The sequence below is a fragment of the Pinus tabuliformis genome, chromosome 4_1 (assembly GCF_031772625.1).
Source record: "Pinus tabuliformis cultivar Carrire ecotype Pingquan chromosome 4_1, CPIR1, whole genome shotgun sequence".
In the NCBI taxonomy this organism is placed as follows: Eukaryota; Viridiplantae; Streptophyta; class Pinopsida; order Pinales; family Pinaceae; genus Pinus; species Pinus tabuliformis.
The window spans coordinates 78535271-78553596 of NC_142303.1; the positions used below are offsets into that span (position 1 = coordinate 78535271).

The 18326-nt window shown below is 37.5% G+C and overlaps 1 protein-coding gene across 1 annotated transcript; it reads right to left on the reverse strand.

The window, feature by feature from the left end:
• Positions 1–14952: 14952 nt before the first annotated feature.
• LOC149174263 ((E,E)-alpha-farnesene synthase-like) lies at positions 14953–18326 on the reverse strand. The gene is made up of 10 exons (XM_089419263.1): positions 18102–18326; positions 17801–17988; positions 17588–17700; positions 17252–17472; positions 17059–17159; positions 16811–16906; positions 16492–16707; positions 16258–16396; positions 15857–16105; positions 14953–15738 (listed from the first exon to the last, which is right to left on the reverse strand). Exons 1-10 carry the CDS (start codon positions 18240–18242, stop codon positions 15439–15441), a joined length of 1764 nt encoding a protein of 587 aa, XP_089275389.1. The 5' UTR covers positions 18243–18326; the 3' UTR covers positions 14953–15438.

Genomic DNA, 18326 nt, shown 5'->3' on the forward strand with positions numbered 1-18326 from the left:
TTGGGTTTACAGTGGGATCTGACTGTTATTGCAGAGTTCTGTAGTCTGCTCTGTGTTCTGGTAACTGGTGTTTGACAGGGTTCAGTGGTTCAGTGACTCAAAGTTTGGTTGTCTTATGCTTCAATGATCTGTTGTGGAAATTGAATGATTTGTGGTCTTCAGATTGTAATGTTGTGCTTCAGGAATATCCAAGTCTGAAAATGTATGAAAAGTGATACCTGGAAGAAGGAAGATTGTAGGTCAGCACCTACGTACTAGTATCTTGGCTAGTACAAGAGCAAAGGGGGTTGGAGCTCCCTTCCAAGGAAGTTTGGAGAACGAGAGAAGGTTGAAGCCTTCTGCAGGTTGTAGCCTGCGTACTGGTATAAGGCTGCACCAGTACAAAAGATTGTAAACTAAAGTTTCATATTAAAGAAAGATAGAGACAACTTGCAGCAGGTGGTTTTCACCCACATTGGGTTTCCACCTTATATCTTGGTGTTCATGTGTGTGGCTTTTTATCTGTTCTGTTATACTGCACATGTTTACTGTTAATATGATGAATAATGTCCTGATGCACTTAATTGAAGAATAAGCTAACTAAATTGTGAGTTTTCTGCTTATACGCTGTTTTACTTCGTCACAGTAGCGTGTACACGCTGGTTCACTTAACTGAAGTAGCGTATATGTTTCTGGGCATAGAAAAAGTTTGATTACTCTGATAATACTGATTCACCCCCCCCTCTCAGTATTATTTCCAACAATTGGTATCAGAGCAGGTCCTTCAGAGAAGCTTGATCGCTTGAAGGAAGATCATTCATCATGAGCAACTACGAGAAAGAAGCATCAATCAGGCCACCGGTTTTTGATGGAACAAATTTCAATTATTGGAAGGTAAGAGTTACTGCATATCTTCAATCTCTTGGTACAGAAGTTTGGGACATTGTAGAAACAGGCTATGCTTTTCCTTCAGCTACTCCTACAGATCCAGCTGAGAAAAAGGCATATGAAACAAATGCAAAAGCAGTCAGTACTCTATTAGGAAGTATATCTCAAACAGAATTCATGAAGGTCATGCACTTCAAATCAGCAAAAGAAATATGGGACAAAATGATCACTAGCTATGAAGGGGATGAACAGGTAAAGCAAGCTAAACTTCAAACACTCAGGATTCAATATGAGACTCTCAAGATGTATAATGATGAAAGTGTGGCTAATTATTTTCTTCGGGTAGATGAGATTGTTAATTGTATGAAAAATTTGGGTGAAGAAATAAGAGAAACTATAGTAGTTCAAAAGATTCTAAGATCTTTATCCCCCAAGTTTGAATCTAAAGTATCTGCAATAGAAGAAAAAGAAAATCTCCGTGTTCTCACTATGTCTCAGCTACATGGAATTCTAACCGCTTATGAGATGAGAAAGGGAGGTCCATCTGACAGAAGGGAAGCTGCTTTTAAGGCATCAGGAAAAGAAGATTACTATGAAGCAAGCCATGTTCCAGAAGAAGAGGAAGAAGAATCAAATTTTGTCAGAAATCTTCAAAGGGGTTCTGGAAGGTTCAGAGGTAAGCTACCTTTCAAATGCTTTGCTTGTGGGAAAGTAGGTCATTATGCTGCAAAATGTCCTTATAAGGATAAAGGAAAAGAACCTGCTAGATGGAACAAGAAACAAAGTGCAAATAAGAAAAGCTACTACACCCATGAAGATAGTGATGGCTTATCAAATAGTGATGAAGATGAACAAGGTAATAAATATAAGCTGTTAATGGCATTTGAAGATGATGATTATGAGGATGCTATAGATGTGGATAATCTCTATAATGAAATCACTAGACTCAAGAGAGGCATAGAAGAAAAGAATGTGATCATTGATACTTTGCAATTTCAGATTGATGAAAAGGAAAAACATCTTGAAAAACTAGAAGGTGAAATTGTTGGTCTCAGAAAAGAAATTGAGAAAACAAAAGCTATTAATCTTAAATTTGTCAAAGGATCTGAAACTTTGGATGAGATTATCAGTGTGCAGCGGTCTCCTCTAAACAAGACAGGTTTGGGCTATAATGGAGAAACCTCTCAAGCATCCACCTCAAAAAGTTATCTTGATGCAGCAAGAGGAAATGAGCGGAAGAACAATGAAGATAATCAGGTAAAGCAGGGACGAGTTACAAACAGAAACTATCAGGGACAATCCTCCTTAAGGATGAACAAAAGCTACAACCAACCACAGGTAAAATCTTCTCAGTTTGGCTCAAGAATAGATGAAAATAGAAATTACAATCAGTTGGCTGGTAGATTCAATAACCGCAAAAGCTTCTTCAATGGACAATGCTTTTCTTGCCACAACTTTGGTCACAGAGCAGCTCAATGTGTTGCATATAAAACAATCATGACTAGGGAAGCTCAAAAACAAAGAAGTATGACAGGGATTACAAAAAGGACCTATAACAACTTTTCGGTGCTTGAAAATGAAGTTGAATGTTCTATTTGCAATAATTTTGGTCATAAAGACTCTGAATGCAGGAGCAGGTTTCAGGAGAAAAAGGAACAAGCCACAAGCACCAAAACATGGAGAATAAAGGAACCTCAAACAGAAAGATGTGGGATAGCATTTTATGCAGAAGGACAGGAAAATCTATGGTACATTGACAGTGGATGTTCGAAACATATGACAGGTGATAAAGAAAAACTTGAATCTTATTCTACTTTAGAAAAGGGAAAGAAAGTTTCTTTTGGAAATGATACTCCTGCAACTATAAAAGGAAAAGGTATTGCTCCTTTGAAAGAAAAGGTCAAGGCTGGAAATGTTTTGTATGTTGATGGATTGAAGCATAATCTTCTAAGTGTCAGCCAGATGTGTGATCAAAAAACAGAGGTTATTTTCAGATCGAATGGATGTCTTGTTCGTGATCTTGATACAGGTAAAACAGTTCTCAAAGGCAAAAGAACTCCAAATAATCTGTACATATTTGAAGAAGGACAACAACAATGCTATCTTAGCAAGGATGAAGAGCACTGGTTATGGCATCGAAGGTTGGGACATCTAAGCTTCTCACAAATAAGGAAAGCATGCAAATATCAGGCAGTTCGCGATCTTCCAGATATCAAAATTCCAGACAACACCATATGCAAATCTTGTCAGTTTGGAAAGCAAACCAGAACTAACTTTCCAGAGAAGGAAGGATCAGCTAGCTTGCCTCTTGAGCTAGTCCATACAGATGTATGTGGTCCATTTAGGAAAAGGACACCTCGAGGAGAAGAATATCTGATATTATTCATTGATGATTTCTCAAGGTTTGTTTGGTTAGGGCTTATGAAGCACAAAGATGAAGCATTCGAAAAATTCAAATCCTTCAAAGCATTGGCTGAAAATGAATCAGGACACAAAATCAAGTGCCTCAGATCTGACAGAGGTGGGGAGTTCACATCAAATGAATTTTTCGATTTCTGCGATGAACATGGGATAAGAAGAGAATTCTCTACAGCTAGAACTCCTCAGCAAAATGGGGTTGTGGAAAGAATGAACAGAACTATCCAACAAATGGCTCGTGCTATGCTCGATGAATCAGGTACTCCTGCAACCTTCTGGGGTGAAGCTGCACATGCTGCTGTTATCATTCTTAACAAAACAAATGTCCGAGTAAACAGCACTCAAACACCTCATGAGCTTTGGAGTGGTAAAACTCCTTCCGTGAAGCATTTCAAAATCTTTGGGAGCAAATGTTATATTAAGAATACTGATGAGCAACTTGGCAAACTTGAACCTAGAGCAGATGAGGGCATTCTTCTTGGTTATTCTCCACATAGCAAAGCATACAAGTGCTACAATAAAAGACTTGGCAGAATTGTTGACAGTATTGACATAGTGGTTGATGAGAAGGGATATATTCCTAGGCAAGTTCATCATGAAGAAGATGAAGGTTACTCTCAAAGGCGAAATGATGAAGAAGAAGAACCTCAAGAAGAAGAAGAATCTCAAGAAGAACCAGAGGAGCAGACAAGAATAGAAGAGAAGACTCCATCCAGATATGTCCAAAAGAATCATCCAGAATCTCAGATTGTGGGGCAGAAAGAAGCAGGAGTACAAACAAGAAGGACACTTGCAGAAGCTTCAAGCTACTTGGCTCTACTCTCCTCCATTGAACCACAAAATGTGAAAGAAGCATGCAAAGATGAATGTTGGGTCAAAGCAATGGATGAAGAACTTGAGCAAATCGAAAGGAACAACACTTGGGAATTAGTTCCTAGACCAAAAGATAAGAATGTAATAGGAACAAAATGGGTCTTCAAGAATAAGTTAAATGAAAATGGAGAAGTAATTAGAAACAAGGCCAGACTTGTTTGTAAAGGGTATGCACAGCAAGAAGGAATAGATTTTGAAGAGACCTTTGCTCCTGTGGCAAGACTAGAGGCCATCCGAATGTTCCTTGCTCTCTCAAGCTTTCAAAACTTCAAGGTATTTCAAATGGACGTGAAATCAGCCTTCCTGAATGGAGACTTAGAAGAAGAAGTATATATTGAGCAGCCAGATGGGTTCATTCTTGGGAATGATCCAAATCTTGTATGCAGATTGAAAAAGGCTCTCTATGGGCTCAAACAAGCTCCAAGGGCTTGGTACTATCGGTTGGACAAATATCTTCACCAACAAGGCTTTTCAAAAGGATCAGCAGATAGCAATCTCTATATAAAAGTTGAAAATAACAAATTGCTAATTCTTGTTGTTTATGTAGATGATATTATTTTTGGCAGCAATGAAGAGACTATGAGTCAAAACTTTGCCTTGGTTATGCAGAAAGAATTCGAAATGTCACTTCTTGGAGAATTGACATATTTTCTTGGATTGCAAATCCAACAAAATGAAGGAGGTATCTTCTTGTCTCAAACCAAATACCTCAAGCAGATCTTGAAGAAGTATGGCATGGAAGAGTCAAAACCAGTATGTACACCCATGGTTACAGGATGCAGCCTCAGTGCAAATGATGAATCAGCAGCAGTTCACCAACCCACTTATAGATCCATGATTGGGAGTTTGCTTTATTTGGCAGGTACTCGACCAGATATTACACATGCAGTAGGAATGGTTGGAAGATTTCAAGCCAACCCAAAGGAAACTCATCTTCAGGCAGTCAAAAGAATCTTCAAATATCTTCAAGGGACCCAAAACTATGGCTTATGGTATCCTAGAAATACAGATCTCACTCTTCATGCTTACACAGATGCAGATTGGGCTGGAAGTGTGGATGATAGGAAAAGCACAAGTGGAGGTGCTTTCTTCATGGGTTCCAGATTAGTATCTTGGTTCAGCAAGAAACAAAGTTCGATTGCCTTATCTACAGCTGAAGCAGAATATGTGGCTGCAGCATCTTGTTGCACACAACTTCTTTGGATGATGCAGACCTTGCAGGACTTTCAAATCACTTGCACTCCACCTGTCTCTATCTTATGTGATAATACAAGTGCAATCAGCATTTCAAAGAATCCAGTCATGCACTCAAAGACCAAGCACATACCAATCAAGTACCATTTTCTTCGGGAACAAGTGCTTGAGCAGAAGGTCAAGTTGGAGTATGTTCCTTCTAAGGAGCAAGTTGCTGATATTCTCACAAAACCACTGCCCAGGGAAACTTTTGAATATCTCAGACAAAAGCTGGGAGTAGTTGATGCTTCATCCTGTTGTTGAAATTTGTTTGTTCTACAGAAAAGTTGGTATACGCAGGTTACGGAAGGAATATGCGCGTATACACGCGGATTCATGCTGGGTAAGTCGCGTGTATTCTGGACGCTTGTTGCAGAAAGAATATCCGCGTACATACGCTGTTTTATACAGGATAAAACGCGTATATGAAGTTCTGAACAGCAAGGGAAAACTCTGAAGTTCTGAACAGCAATGGGAATGTCAGAATTATTCAGGCACAGTTTCAGGGAGTGCAACAGGCACAGGTTCAGGGGGAGCAGCTCAAAAGTCTCATAAAGCATTGTTGGCATTCAGATGTTTTGGTTGTTGGTTTCAGGAGAAGGAGCTCAGAAAGAAATTCTAGTTGCTGATCTAACAAGATATTTATCAGATGCTGCTGGTGTCTTTCCTAAGTCTTGGTCTAGATCTGTTGTCTCTATGTCATGTATCTCTCTTGTCTCTTTTATGGTGTCAAGGTCATGTAACGGCCTTTGTTGGTTTCCCCACTATGCCTGGGATGAATGCTGTAATATAAAGTGGTTGTTTCTGATATGTTATGGTTGTATGTATTGAGTCCTTGATGATAGAAAGGTCCCTTATGGTGTATAAGTCTTGGTTCTTGTTGAAGAACATCTTTTGTAGATCTGGCCTACTGTCAGGGGGAGCACGAGTCAGCACAGCCAAGCAGAGGTATCAGCATGTCCTCAGGGGGAGCATAGCCCTTTGCCCTTGATGTCAAAGGGGGAGAGTGACTTGGTGTGGTGGTTGCCATCAAGTCCAAAGGGGGAGATTGTTGGCATTATGATTCAAGTGTTGTCCTTGATGGCAACTCACTCAGTGGATGGTACAGGTGCTCAGAGGTTGGTACAGGTGATGGCAACTCAATCAGAAGACAGATCTCAGTACAGCATGCCAAGGAAGCTCATATACGCCGTTTCGTTAAGCCCAAGTCGCGTGTACACGCTAGTTCGATTCAGAAAAAGCGCGTGTATGTGGAAAGGTTCCTTTGGTTCATGGTGGTTAGTCCTTGGAAGTTGTGCCTATGATTTCGGACCATTATGTCTCGACGGGCGTGTCGATCCCTAGTTTTAAAGTTGATGGTATTGTGTTACTATGGTTTTGGCTCTTGGTATTGAGAAAGGCCTAAGGCTATATAAGGAGAAGAAGATCATTAGGCAAATATCATCTTTCGACAAGGCTTGAATATCTAAGAGAGAAAGAGATCTGATATGCAGGTTCTGAGTTGCTTGATCTAAGTCAAGGAGAGATCACATCGGTTGATGGAAGACTAGATCTAAGGATAGATCAGGATCTAATGGTTTGAAATGCACTATCATGATATGGTTGATTATGCGTATTTCTAGATCTGCATATTGTCGCAATGTTACGTTCTGGGTTTAACTAATATCTGGTACAGCTGCAAATTGAGAAAGTTTATTTTTAGATCTGTACGCAGGTTGGCTTCGGTAAAAGAGCGTGTACACGCGGGTTCTGCTCATTAAAGTAGCGTATATCTTTTGAAGCTTGATTTTGGGTTTACAGTGGGATCTGACTGTTATTGCAGAGTTCTGTAGTCTGCTCTGTGTTCTGGTAACTGGTGTTTGACAGGGTTCAGTGGTTCAGTGACTCAAAGTTTGGTTGTCTTATGCTTCAATGATCTGTTGTGGAAATTGAATGATTTGTGGTCTTCAGATTGTAATGTTGTGCTTCAGGAATATCCAAGTCTGAAAATGTATGAAAAGTGATACCTGGAAGAAGGAAGATTGTAGGTCAGCACCTACGTACTAGTATCTTGGCTAGTACAAGAGCAAAGGGGGTTGGAGCTCCCTTCCAAGGAAGTTTGGAGAACGAGAGAAGGTTGAAGCCTTCTGCAGGTTGTAGCCTGCGTACTGGTATAAGGCTGCACCAGTACAAAAGATTGTAAACTAAAGTTTCATATTAAAGAAAGATAGAGACAACTTGCAGCAGGTGGTTTTCACCCACATTGGGTTTCCACCTTATATCTTGGTGTTCATGTGTGTGGCTTTTTATCTGTTCTGTTATACTGCACATGTTTACTGTTAATATGATGAATAATGTCCTGATGCACTTAATTGAAGAATAAGCTAACTAAATTGTGAGTTTTCTGCTTATACGCTGTTTTACTTCGTCACAGTAGCGTGTACACGCTGGTTCACTTAACTGAAGTAGCGTATATGTTTCTGGGCATAGAAAAAGTTTGATTACTCTGATAATACTGATTCACCCCCCCCTCTCAGTATTATTTCCAACATTTTATAGGTAAATAAAATGTTTGGGGGCAACGTGATATAAAGTATATAAAGAGGGAATATTTTCTATTTTACAAAGAGTGGTAGGTTATAAAGCGAGAATCCTTTATTCTAACCAAAACATCTCTCAACACATTTTATTAAAATAGGTAAATAAAATGTTTGAGGGCAACCTGATATAAAGTATATAAAGAAGGAATCTTTTGTATTTTACAAAGAGTGGTAGGTTGGTGGGTTATATACAATTGTGGCATTTTTATTATTCCAATTATTATTAGTTGTTTTGCAAGGAAAATATTTTTTTCATTTATTATCAAATTTTAAATTTAAAGTGCTTATTTTGGTCAAAGAAGACAAAAAAAAAATAGAGGATTCAAAATTAAAAAAAAAAAAAATTTATTAGAGGAAAATTGAGGATTAAATTTGATAGTCTAAAAAAGATTATAAAATAATGGTTAAAAATAATAAAAATAAGATTTATAAATTTCTCAGTGAAATATATATTTTTTAAATTAGAACAAAATTTATAATATAAAAGTTAAATTACAAAAATTATTTTTTCATAATTTTATTATTTTTCTTCAAAGGAAAAGTTAGGGATTTTCTATTAAAAAGCTAAGTTATATTTGAGGCGAGAACCCTTACATATTTCATCTATATCCATGTTATATTTCATCCAAATCCATGTTGATCTTACCTTCAAAAATCCAAAACATATGGACCTTGCTTTTGTGTCATTTTTTCCTACAATACTAAAGAGATGCCTATTATATTCTACGTAAAAGACTCCTTGGAATAAACAAAACTTACATAAGTCAAATTAAAACAAAAATCTTCAACTAAGAGATGACTAGCTTGTTGTTCCATACTCTTTTCCAGACATTTTTCATTAGTCAAACATGTCGCTTGGACCTAGGACCTACTTTCCTTTTTTCCATGTTCAACTTTCTCTTGCTTCAACATTTGCATTCGCCAAGTGCACTCAGTCGCATAGTTCTCTTCCATCTCAACCAATTTGCATTTCATGACAACCAACTTAGTTCAAATTTCAGTTTGAAAGCACTCTGTTTTACTTTGCATAGGTCTAACAGAATTTTTGTGCCTTCTCCTCTGCCTCGTTTGGCTGGTTGAAAGCACCCATAAGTCCTTCCATAACTTCTAGTATCTTGTCTAAGAGAAGATTCATGTCAACTTATTCATTATCATGGGAAGAAGAACTTGTATTCTCCATGAGGAGAGTGCACCTCAATAAAACTTGACTCTAAAATGGAGGTGTTTGTGTCAGTGCACAAAAATTGGCTCTAATCACCAAGTCTATTCTGGCATGACACCCTCCTTTTCTCGTTATCCTCGGCATAGATGAATATTGTTTTCTTACCATTATGTAAGCCTTATGGAGTCTTGAGCCAAGACTGTCATTTCCTCCTCGACTGATGTACATTCTCCTTGTGGCTATTAATTGTGTGACTAGTTTGCTCAATCCTGAATTGCTTTGAAATTCTTGTAGAGAGTGCAAGCAACATTAAATCATTCTCACTTTCAAATTACATTTTCAATTTTGAGAACCTCCAACAAATTTCTAACATGTATTTTTATTTTCTTATGAATTGGAAAAACGGAGTACATACATTCATAGATAATCATATATCCAATTCCTCTTCTATAATTACTAAAATTTGGATGAGTTGGAATTTTCCAGAAAGGAATCCAAGCTCTTTGTTGTTCTCCAAAAATTCCTAGCTTTCTTCAGAATTTTCCTCCTACAAATCTAGTCTTTTTTCTAAACTTAATAAAAAAACTACTTCCATCTATATCCATAAAAACGGATAAGATTTCTTATTTTTTCTAACATCATTCCTATCCAAAATTTCTAATCTTTAAACTAAAACAAAACTAATTTACTAACAAAATAAATGAATCTAATTCCTTTCACATTTCATTTGTTTTTTACCAATTTCAAGAGTAAGATGTTGTTGCATCACACTCTTGGGGAAAGAAATTGTCCACGGTCTCTTGAAAATTTGTGCAATTCTTGGACATCTTTGCAATATTCATCCAAGTAGCATCCTCCAATGGTTGATTTCTCGACTTCACCAAACATTGAAAGTACTATTTTCCTCTAGTTTTCTTCAATACGTTTTGATCTAATAGGCCTTTAATTTCCTTTTGAGTTGCTTTGGGAAGTTGTTGTTCCCATTCAAAAATATTATCTACTTCACTTGAAGACTCATCATCTTAAACTTTTCATGTTTCATGAAAGAAAAACAAATTATAACATTAAAAATTGGGGAAATAACAACATTGCTTGGAAGCTTCACTTCACAATCATTTGAGGAAAATTTCCTTAAAATTTTAGAAGGTTCGATCTTCTTGAGTTTTAGCTTGTTGTAGGTTCCTTTATTCCTCAAATGTACCATCACTAAATCACCAATATCAAAGTTTTTTTTCCTTCTATTTGAATCAACCCTTCGATTTTATTTGTTGTTGCTTTCCTGTAGTTGTTGTTTTACTCTTTCTTGCAATTCTTGCATGCTCACTGCAAATTCTCCACCTTCTGCACTTCTTATATCTTGTTTTCACAACTCCTCAATTCATATACTCCCCTTGCATACATTCCATACAAGATCTTGAAGGGACTCATACCTGTACTTCTGTTGGGTGTATCACTGTATGCGAATTCCCTGAGCAAGAAATTGATCCCATTGTTTGGGAGTTTCACTTACCAAGTTTCTTAGGATGTTTCCCAAGCTCCTATTCACAACTTTTGTTTTCCCATCAATTTGTGGGTGATATGCTGAGTTGAAATTAAGATTAGTACACAACATCTTCCATAATGTTCTCCAAAAATGACCGAAAAACCTTGTGCCTCTATGAGATACAATGCTTCTAGGCAATCCATTCAACCTTATGACCTATTTAAAGAACAATTTGGCAACATTGGTGGCATCACCAGTTTTTCTACATGGTATAAAATGTGTCATTTTAGAGAATCTATCAACCAAAACATATATAGATTCATTACCTCTTTGAGTCCTTGGCAATCCCAATATAAATTCCATGCTCATTAAATCCCATGGCCTAGTAGGAATCAGTAATGGATGATATAAACCTATATTTTGACTTCTTCCCTTCGCATGCTGGAAGATCTTACATTTTACAACAAGCCTTTTCGCATTAGCTTACGTGCCGGGAAAAAATTAAAAGCATTCAATTGAGCAAAAGTTTTATCTTGCCCAAAATGTCCTGATAATCCTCTGCTATGCTTTTCCTTGATAAGATTTTCTCTCATAGAAAATTTGGGTATGCACAATCTGCTACCCTTAAAAAACAATCCTTCCTACGACATAAAGCTCAAACATGGAGTTCTATTACCACTAACTAGATTTTTACAAGAAGCATATGCATCTTTAAAATCAACATCTTCCTTATGCATCTCCTTCATTTCATCAAATCCTAAAGTGTTGATTTGAAACTCATGCAAAATCAAATTTATTCTACTTAACACATCAACAACCTTATTTGGTTTACCACCTATATGCTTGATGACAAATGTCTAATTTTACAAGAACTCCACCCATTTAGCATGCCTTTGATCTATTTTGGCCTGACTGTTCATAAATTATAGAGCATTATTATCAGTATAAAGAACAAACTCCTTGGGCAGAAGATAATGCCTTCAATTTTTTAAATTCAAAAGAGGAATACTTTTGCCTTGTTTCATTTAATTTTTCACTAAAATATGAAATCTCCATTCCTTCTTGACTTAGGACATCTCTAATAGCATCTCCACTTTCATATTTCTCAACATGAAAACATTTGTTAAAATTTGGTAATGCTAATACAGGTTGTTCAATTATCCTTTTCTTCGGTATTTTGAAATATGTTTATCAGCTGCTATAGTCCATTTAAATGGCTACTTATTCTCCTTGATTGTGTCAACAATGGGTGCGTACAAATTACTCAAATTCTTTATAAACTTTCGGTAGAAAATTGCAAGGACATGAAATATTCTTACATCAAACATATTCCTTAGAATAGGCGAGTTAATGATTTCCTTAACTTTATTTGGATTCATCTTCAATCCTTCTTCTGAAAACACAAATCCCAGGTATACCAACTCATTCTTCATGAAGCTACATTTCGTTAAACTTATCAACAACTTCTCTTGCTATAGGGTGCCCAAAACTAATTTGAGATGCTCTTGTTTTGTTTGGATATACACTAAAATTTCATCCAGATAAACAATAAGAAATTTACATGTAAATTCTTTCAAGACTTCATTCATTAATCTCATAAATGTCCTAGGTGCATTGGTAAGGCCAAAAGGCATTACCAACCACTCATACAACCCATTGTTGGTTTTGAAAGTTGTTTTACATTCATCACCCTCTCTAATTCTAATATGGTGATAGCCACCCTTGAGATCAATTTTGTAAAAATAATTAGCACCACTCAAAAAATTAATCAGATATTCAATGCGGGGAAGTGGAAATCTATACCTGATTGTAATTTTATTGATGGACCTTGAATCAGTACACAATCTCCATCCACCATCTTTCTTTAGGCTGTGCACGGTGAGAACAACACATGGACTTAGATCTCCTTTGTTAATCCTTTGTCCAACAACTCCTACTCTTGTTTCTTTATCTCTTCATTTTCTAGTGGAGTCATGCGATATTTTGATCTATTTTGAAGACTTGCCCCTAGAATTAGATCTATATGATGACTAATGGTTCCAAAAGGAGGAAACTTATTTGACAACTCCTCAAAAATTATATCTAAAAACTCATCCAACATAACATTGACTTCTTCAGGAAAATCATTTAAATTTGTGCTAGTAAGAATTACCTTGGGGTTACCAATCAAAGAAAAATGAATTTCTTCTTTCTTTTTGAATTCTTGCAACAGTTCCTTCCTATCCATAAGTAGTACACTAGGACAAACATCCTCTTTCAAATCCTTATCCTCCAAAGGTACTAGCAGACGTTTTTGGCCATTTTTCTCAAGAGTATAGGTGTTTTGACGGCCATCATGAATGGCTTTCCATCATACTTCGATTATTTTCCCAACAACACATGGCACACATCCATTGGCATTATATCACATAATACCTCATCCTTGTAATTATCAACCTATAACTCCACTTTACACTGCTCATTCACCAATATCTGATGGCTTTTTCACGAAGACATCTTGTGAGGTGTGAAATTTGTTCTTCTCTACAACCCCAACTTCTCCACCATTTATGTGGAGAACAAGTTATTTGTGCTACCACTATCAATCACCACTTTGCAACACTTGCCTCTTGATTTGCATGTGGTTCTAAATAAGCTTTTTCTTTGTGTTGGTTCCTTAACTTCTTTTTTAGACTTAATCAAGATTATCTTCATCAATAATGATTCTTCTACCTCTGGTGTTTCTTCATGGATAATTGTAGCTACATTTTCTTCTTGTGCTTCTACTATATTTGCTCCTACTTGGCTTATAGGATTATTTTATGGACTATCCCATGACATATGTCCCAATTTCCCACATTTGTAACATTGAACATGGTAGCCTCTGCCTCGACCACGTCCTCTTGAGAAAGGTCGTCTTTCTCTTGATTCACCTCCTCTTGATGGTTGATTGCTTGAACTACCTTCACCTTCCTTTGGAGGTTGAGTTTTCTCTCGGTACTTGGTTTGTCATGTTCCCCTTATAGGACTCATCCCTCTATTCATTTGGCTTTGTTTTCTAGCAAATTTTTCCTCTACTTTCAAGGCAAATTGGTAAGCATCTGCTATAGTTTTGGGTGAAAATAGGCTAAACTCATCTTGAATCTCGAACCACAACCCATTGATATATTTGGCAACCTTTTCAGGTGTTTCTTAGATGTATCTTGCTCTAATATTCACCTTATAACATTTCTTCAGTATACTCTTTAACAATCAATGACCTTCGTTTCAAATTGCATTTCCCTTAATAAAGACAACTCGTAATCTTTGGGCAAAAATTTACATTTCAGCTTCACCACCATTCTGCTCCAGCTATTGATATTAGCTCTGTTCTCTCTTCGCCTTTCTTCTTGAACTCCATCCCACCAAAGAGTTGTGTGTCCTCTCAATCTAGTAACAACAAACTTCACCTATTTGTCTTCAACAACCTCCACATACTCAAAATGGTTATCTAAAGCATTGATCCAATTTATTAATTCTTCCGATTCCAAGCTACCACTATAGGTAGGTATCTCCATTTTAGGCCTCGAAATAGCCCCAATCGTTGGCCTTATCAATTTAATTTCTACAGGCTCTCCACCATGTTCTTCATTTTCTGTTGGAGACTCTTCTTCAGATTTGTTGATGTCTCTAGTCTTTGGATCTCTTTTCTTATTCATGTCTCAGGCTTCTGGCCTTTCTTGGACATGTCTCATGTCCTCGCTATCTCCAGTACCACTTGTTGGTCTTCCTCTTTGACCTCGTCTTCACCATCGAGCGTGAAACTGATGCCAGATCTTGCCTAGTCTGCAACAAGATTGTGCAAGCAACATTAAACCATTCTCACTTTCAAATTACACTTTCAATTTACAAAACCTCCAACAAATTTCTAACATATATTTTTATTGTCTTCTGAATTGCAAAAACTGAGTAAATACATGCATACATAATCATATATCTAATTCGTCTTCTCTTATTACTAAAATTACTAAAATTTGGTTAGAATTTTCTAAAAAAAATCAAATTCCCTATTTTTTTTCCAAAAAGTCTTAGCTTTCCTCAAAAAATCTAATCTATTTTCTAGACTTAATAAAAACCTACTTCCATCTATATCCACAAAAGTGAAAATATTTCATAATTTTTCTAACATCATTCCTATCCAACCTTCTAACGTTTAAACTTAAACAAAACTAATTTAATAATAAATAAAAAAATCTAATTCCTTCCAACTTTCATTTGTTTTTTACCAATTTCAAGCAGAATAAAATGCTCTTGCATCAACATAAACAGCAACAGCATGTTCGTAAACCCATATATATATGGGGCTTCTTGCCATTTCATGTGTTACACAAGTCCAACCAAGCCCCGCCTATGTGGACTCCCATGACATTTGAAAAATTCAATCAATGAGTTCTCCTCAGCGTGAGAATAGATACGCTTAGCTATCTACTGTAACATGTGAAGCTCTAAGTGGAGTCTCGTTTGGAGGCTAAGTAAGTCAAATCTCATTTGTAGATTCCAATATCCGTCTCCTTTGTACTCAATCAGTCCAGTCCGAATTGTTTGAATGAGGTGGCCCCTTGGTTCATTGTTGTAGAAAATCGCAAAAACTTGGGAAAAGAACATGGCTTTTGCGTATTGAAAATTAAAAATCATAGAATTTAATCAACCATGGAAAAAAATATGGCTATTAAAAATCATAGTATTTAATCAACCATGGAAAAAAAAATGGCTAATGTGCCTTGGAGTTTACACAAGTGGCCTCCATTTACAGATACTAGGAATGCCACCCAGATGACATACTCTGTGATTTGTATCTGGGAGGGTTAGAGAGACAGAGGTTCAAGTACAGTTCGCATGACCAACTTCTTTGTTTCACTGTTGGCAATGCTGAAGCCATCTCGGTATTTGTAGAGGTGGTAGAAAGCTCTCAGAATGTCGAAAGCATGTTTCTTGGAGGAGATGGGAACATTGGTGTCTGGTTTCAGAAACTCCCAATTTATTTCTTTCATCTTTTCCTCTATCATGCTCTTTATGTGATTGAGAGCATCTTCTTCTGTTGCTCCAGGGTTGTCCTTCATATAGCAGGATATAGACGAAGCTTCTTCACCACGGCTCCGCTCGGCCTGCATTCACCATCCCATGCCATGCGTTCAATATGATTCAATTTCATTTCAACTCCAAAACCAGTTAACTGTACTACTTTGTGTTTGATTTGAGATAGAAGGTGCAATGCCAATTTACCTGGTAGCCGCACACGTCACCTCGTAGTCGAAGGATGGAAGATGCCGCGTCATTGAAACTGGATGGGAAATCAATCTCCTGCAGGACGTGAAGGGGGAGGGGAATATCCAACGTGAGAATGGGTTGCAGTGTGGCTGCTCGATACCCAAAACTCACCTTCCCGTTCTCCAAGTACTCCTCAAACGTCGGTATATAACCGCTGGACATCCACTTAGCTTCTTCCAGGAACGCATCAAATACGGCTTCCCACTGCACACCAGTACAGTACATGCAAAGCGAATTAAGTGATACGGATACCCCAATATTTTACAAACCTATGAACATTCTCATCAGAAGAAAATAAATATGTTTTTTCACTTCAAATGTGTATGTACTATGTATGGGGTTAATATTTTCCATACCGTATTTCGAGCATAGGTGAGCGTGTCTCGGCCTTGACTCTTCTCCGCTTCTCGAGCCATTTGATTAACGCAATCGTAAAACACCATATATATGCCTTTCATATATTCTGGAAGGCAGTCCCTGGCAGACGGATCCCATCTGATCATCATACGCACACACAGTTAGTTGCTATTTTTTATTGGATTAAACGATCGATCGATCTAAGGAAGCTAATTAGTCATCACCACCTCTACCTCTTAATTGCGGCTGTGAAGAGTTCGAGCTCCTCCATCGTTCCGAAAGTGTCATAGATGTCGTCCAGAACTATTCCAAGATAACACGTTTTGGCAAAGCCCAATCTGAATGCTGAATGTTTGGGCTCAGTGGCAATGCAGGAGGCCAAAGTGTAGAATTCCACGTGACGATGCCGAGTGAATGTCAGTTGAGAGAAACCCGAATCTTTCCACCATCTGCGCACAAAATAAATAATTTTTTGAATATGAAACCACTCAAATCCGAATTTGTCTGTAAAGAAAGTCATAATAAATAATCGTGGAGACAGCTGATCATTACCTGGAGAGCTGTTTTAACTCTTTTTGCTGTAAGGAGTGAAAGATATTGAACTCCAATTTTGCAAGTTCTAAAAGCTTCTGGGTCTTGGTCGTCGTCCTGGAAAGTTAAATGCAAAGTGGATTTAACATTAAATTCCCTTAATTTAGATGACTTTGATGAAATGAAATAATGGGCCTACTCCAATATATAACATATGAAATGAAATAATGGGCCTACTCCAATATATAATATAAATATACTGTACTTACTTAACACAGGGAATAGTGTCCTTTCCAAATACGTCGATATAATTTCTTGCTTCCAATCTCGGGAAATTTGTGAGCCAACCATATTCAATAACGTATTCAATCTGCCAGCCACAATATTGTTGCTATAAAAACATTTAACCACATACAATAAAATACGCTATTTTGTGAATTTGAATGGGTATCGCTGCCTCACCTCTCCTGAAAGACTACCATTGGAGATCGGAACCGTTATTAGGGCTTCCTTTAAATATGATGTACAGAATATTTGAGCTTCTTCCAGGACTTTCTCCCCAGGAAATGCAAGAAGGGAGGCCCTAAATAAATTGAGAATGCCTCTGATCTCTGCCTCTGTCTGAGCATTGGCAGAGCAGCCTGCAAACTTCCCATTTTGATCTTTGAAAACTTCCAAAACATCTGAGATGAAATAAAATGAAAACATTTATTAAAGCAGATCCATGAGAGAGGCCGAAAAATTACAGATACTAGGATTCAACTTTTCTGAAACCACCGATTTAGTAATAAAATGTACCTGAGGACACCGGAAATCCGTGTAGTCGAAGAGTTCGGAACCCCAAGGCAGTTGAGTTGAGATCAGTAACAACACTCTCTCTACCACATCCAATGCCTTTCTCGCTCCAATAGCTGCAGACCAAGATCGATAATTTATGGTTATAATCGCACGTACATTGTATTCCACATATAAAGCACAACAAAGAATGATGATAAGGCCACGGTGACCGACCTGTAAACATAATCCAACGCTGATTTTATTTCATTTCTGAAATGCTCATCGATTCCCAAACGTTCAACGCTATCCACCATCCAAAGTTGCTCAAGGAGATCATTGTGGGGAGTGAGTACTGTAAGTGAATTGAACATCTCCTTTACTTCCCCAACAAGTCTATCAGCACGTTCGCGGTAAGAAGGTGCCTGAAATTAATTGGATCAGAACAAATTTATTCAATTGTATTAATTCAATGTGATGAAGGAATCGGCAGAGAATAAATTAAAGCTGAAGCTGAAGCTGATTAGTGATTACCCACCCCATAAGGCGTTGAGAGGGACTGGATGAACTCGTCGTCCCAGAGATTGGAATGGTAATCGCCTGTGCGTCTTTGTACACCAGGTGAACTCATGCTCACAGATTTGCTGCACAGCTCGGCTTGGTCGACGACGGAGGCCATGGGTACAAGTGATGAGATAGATAGAAAGGAGGGGGAAGGGGAGGGCCAATATTTCTGGTGGGTAAGATAAAATAGCTACTGTGT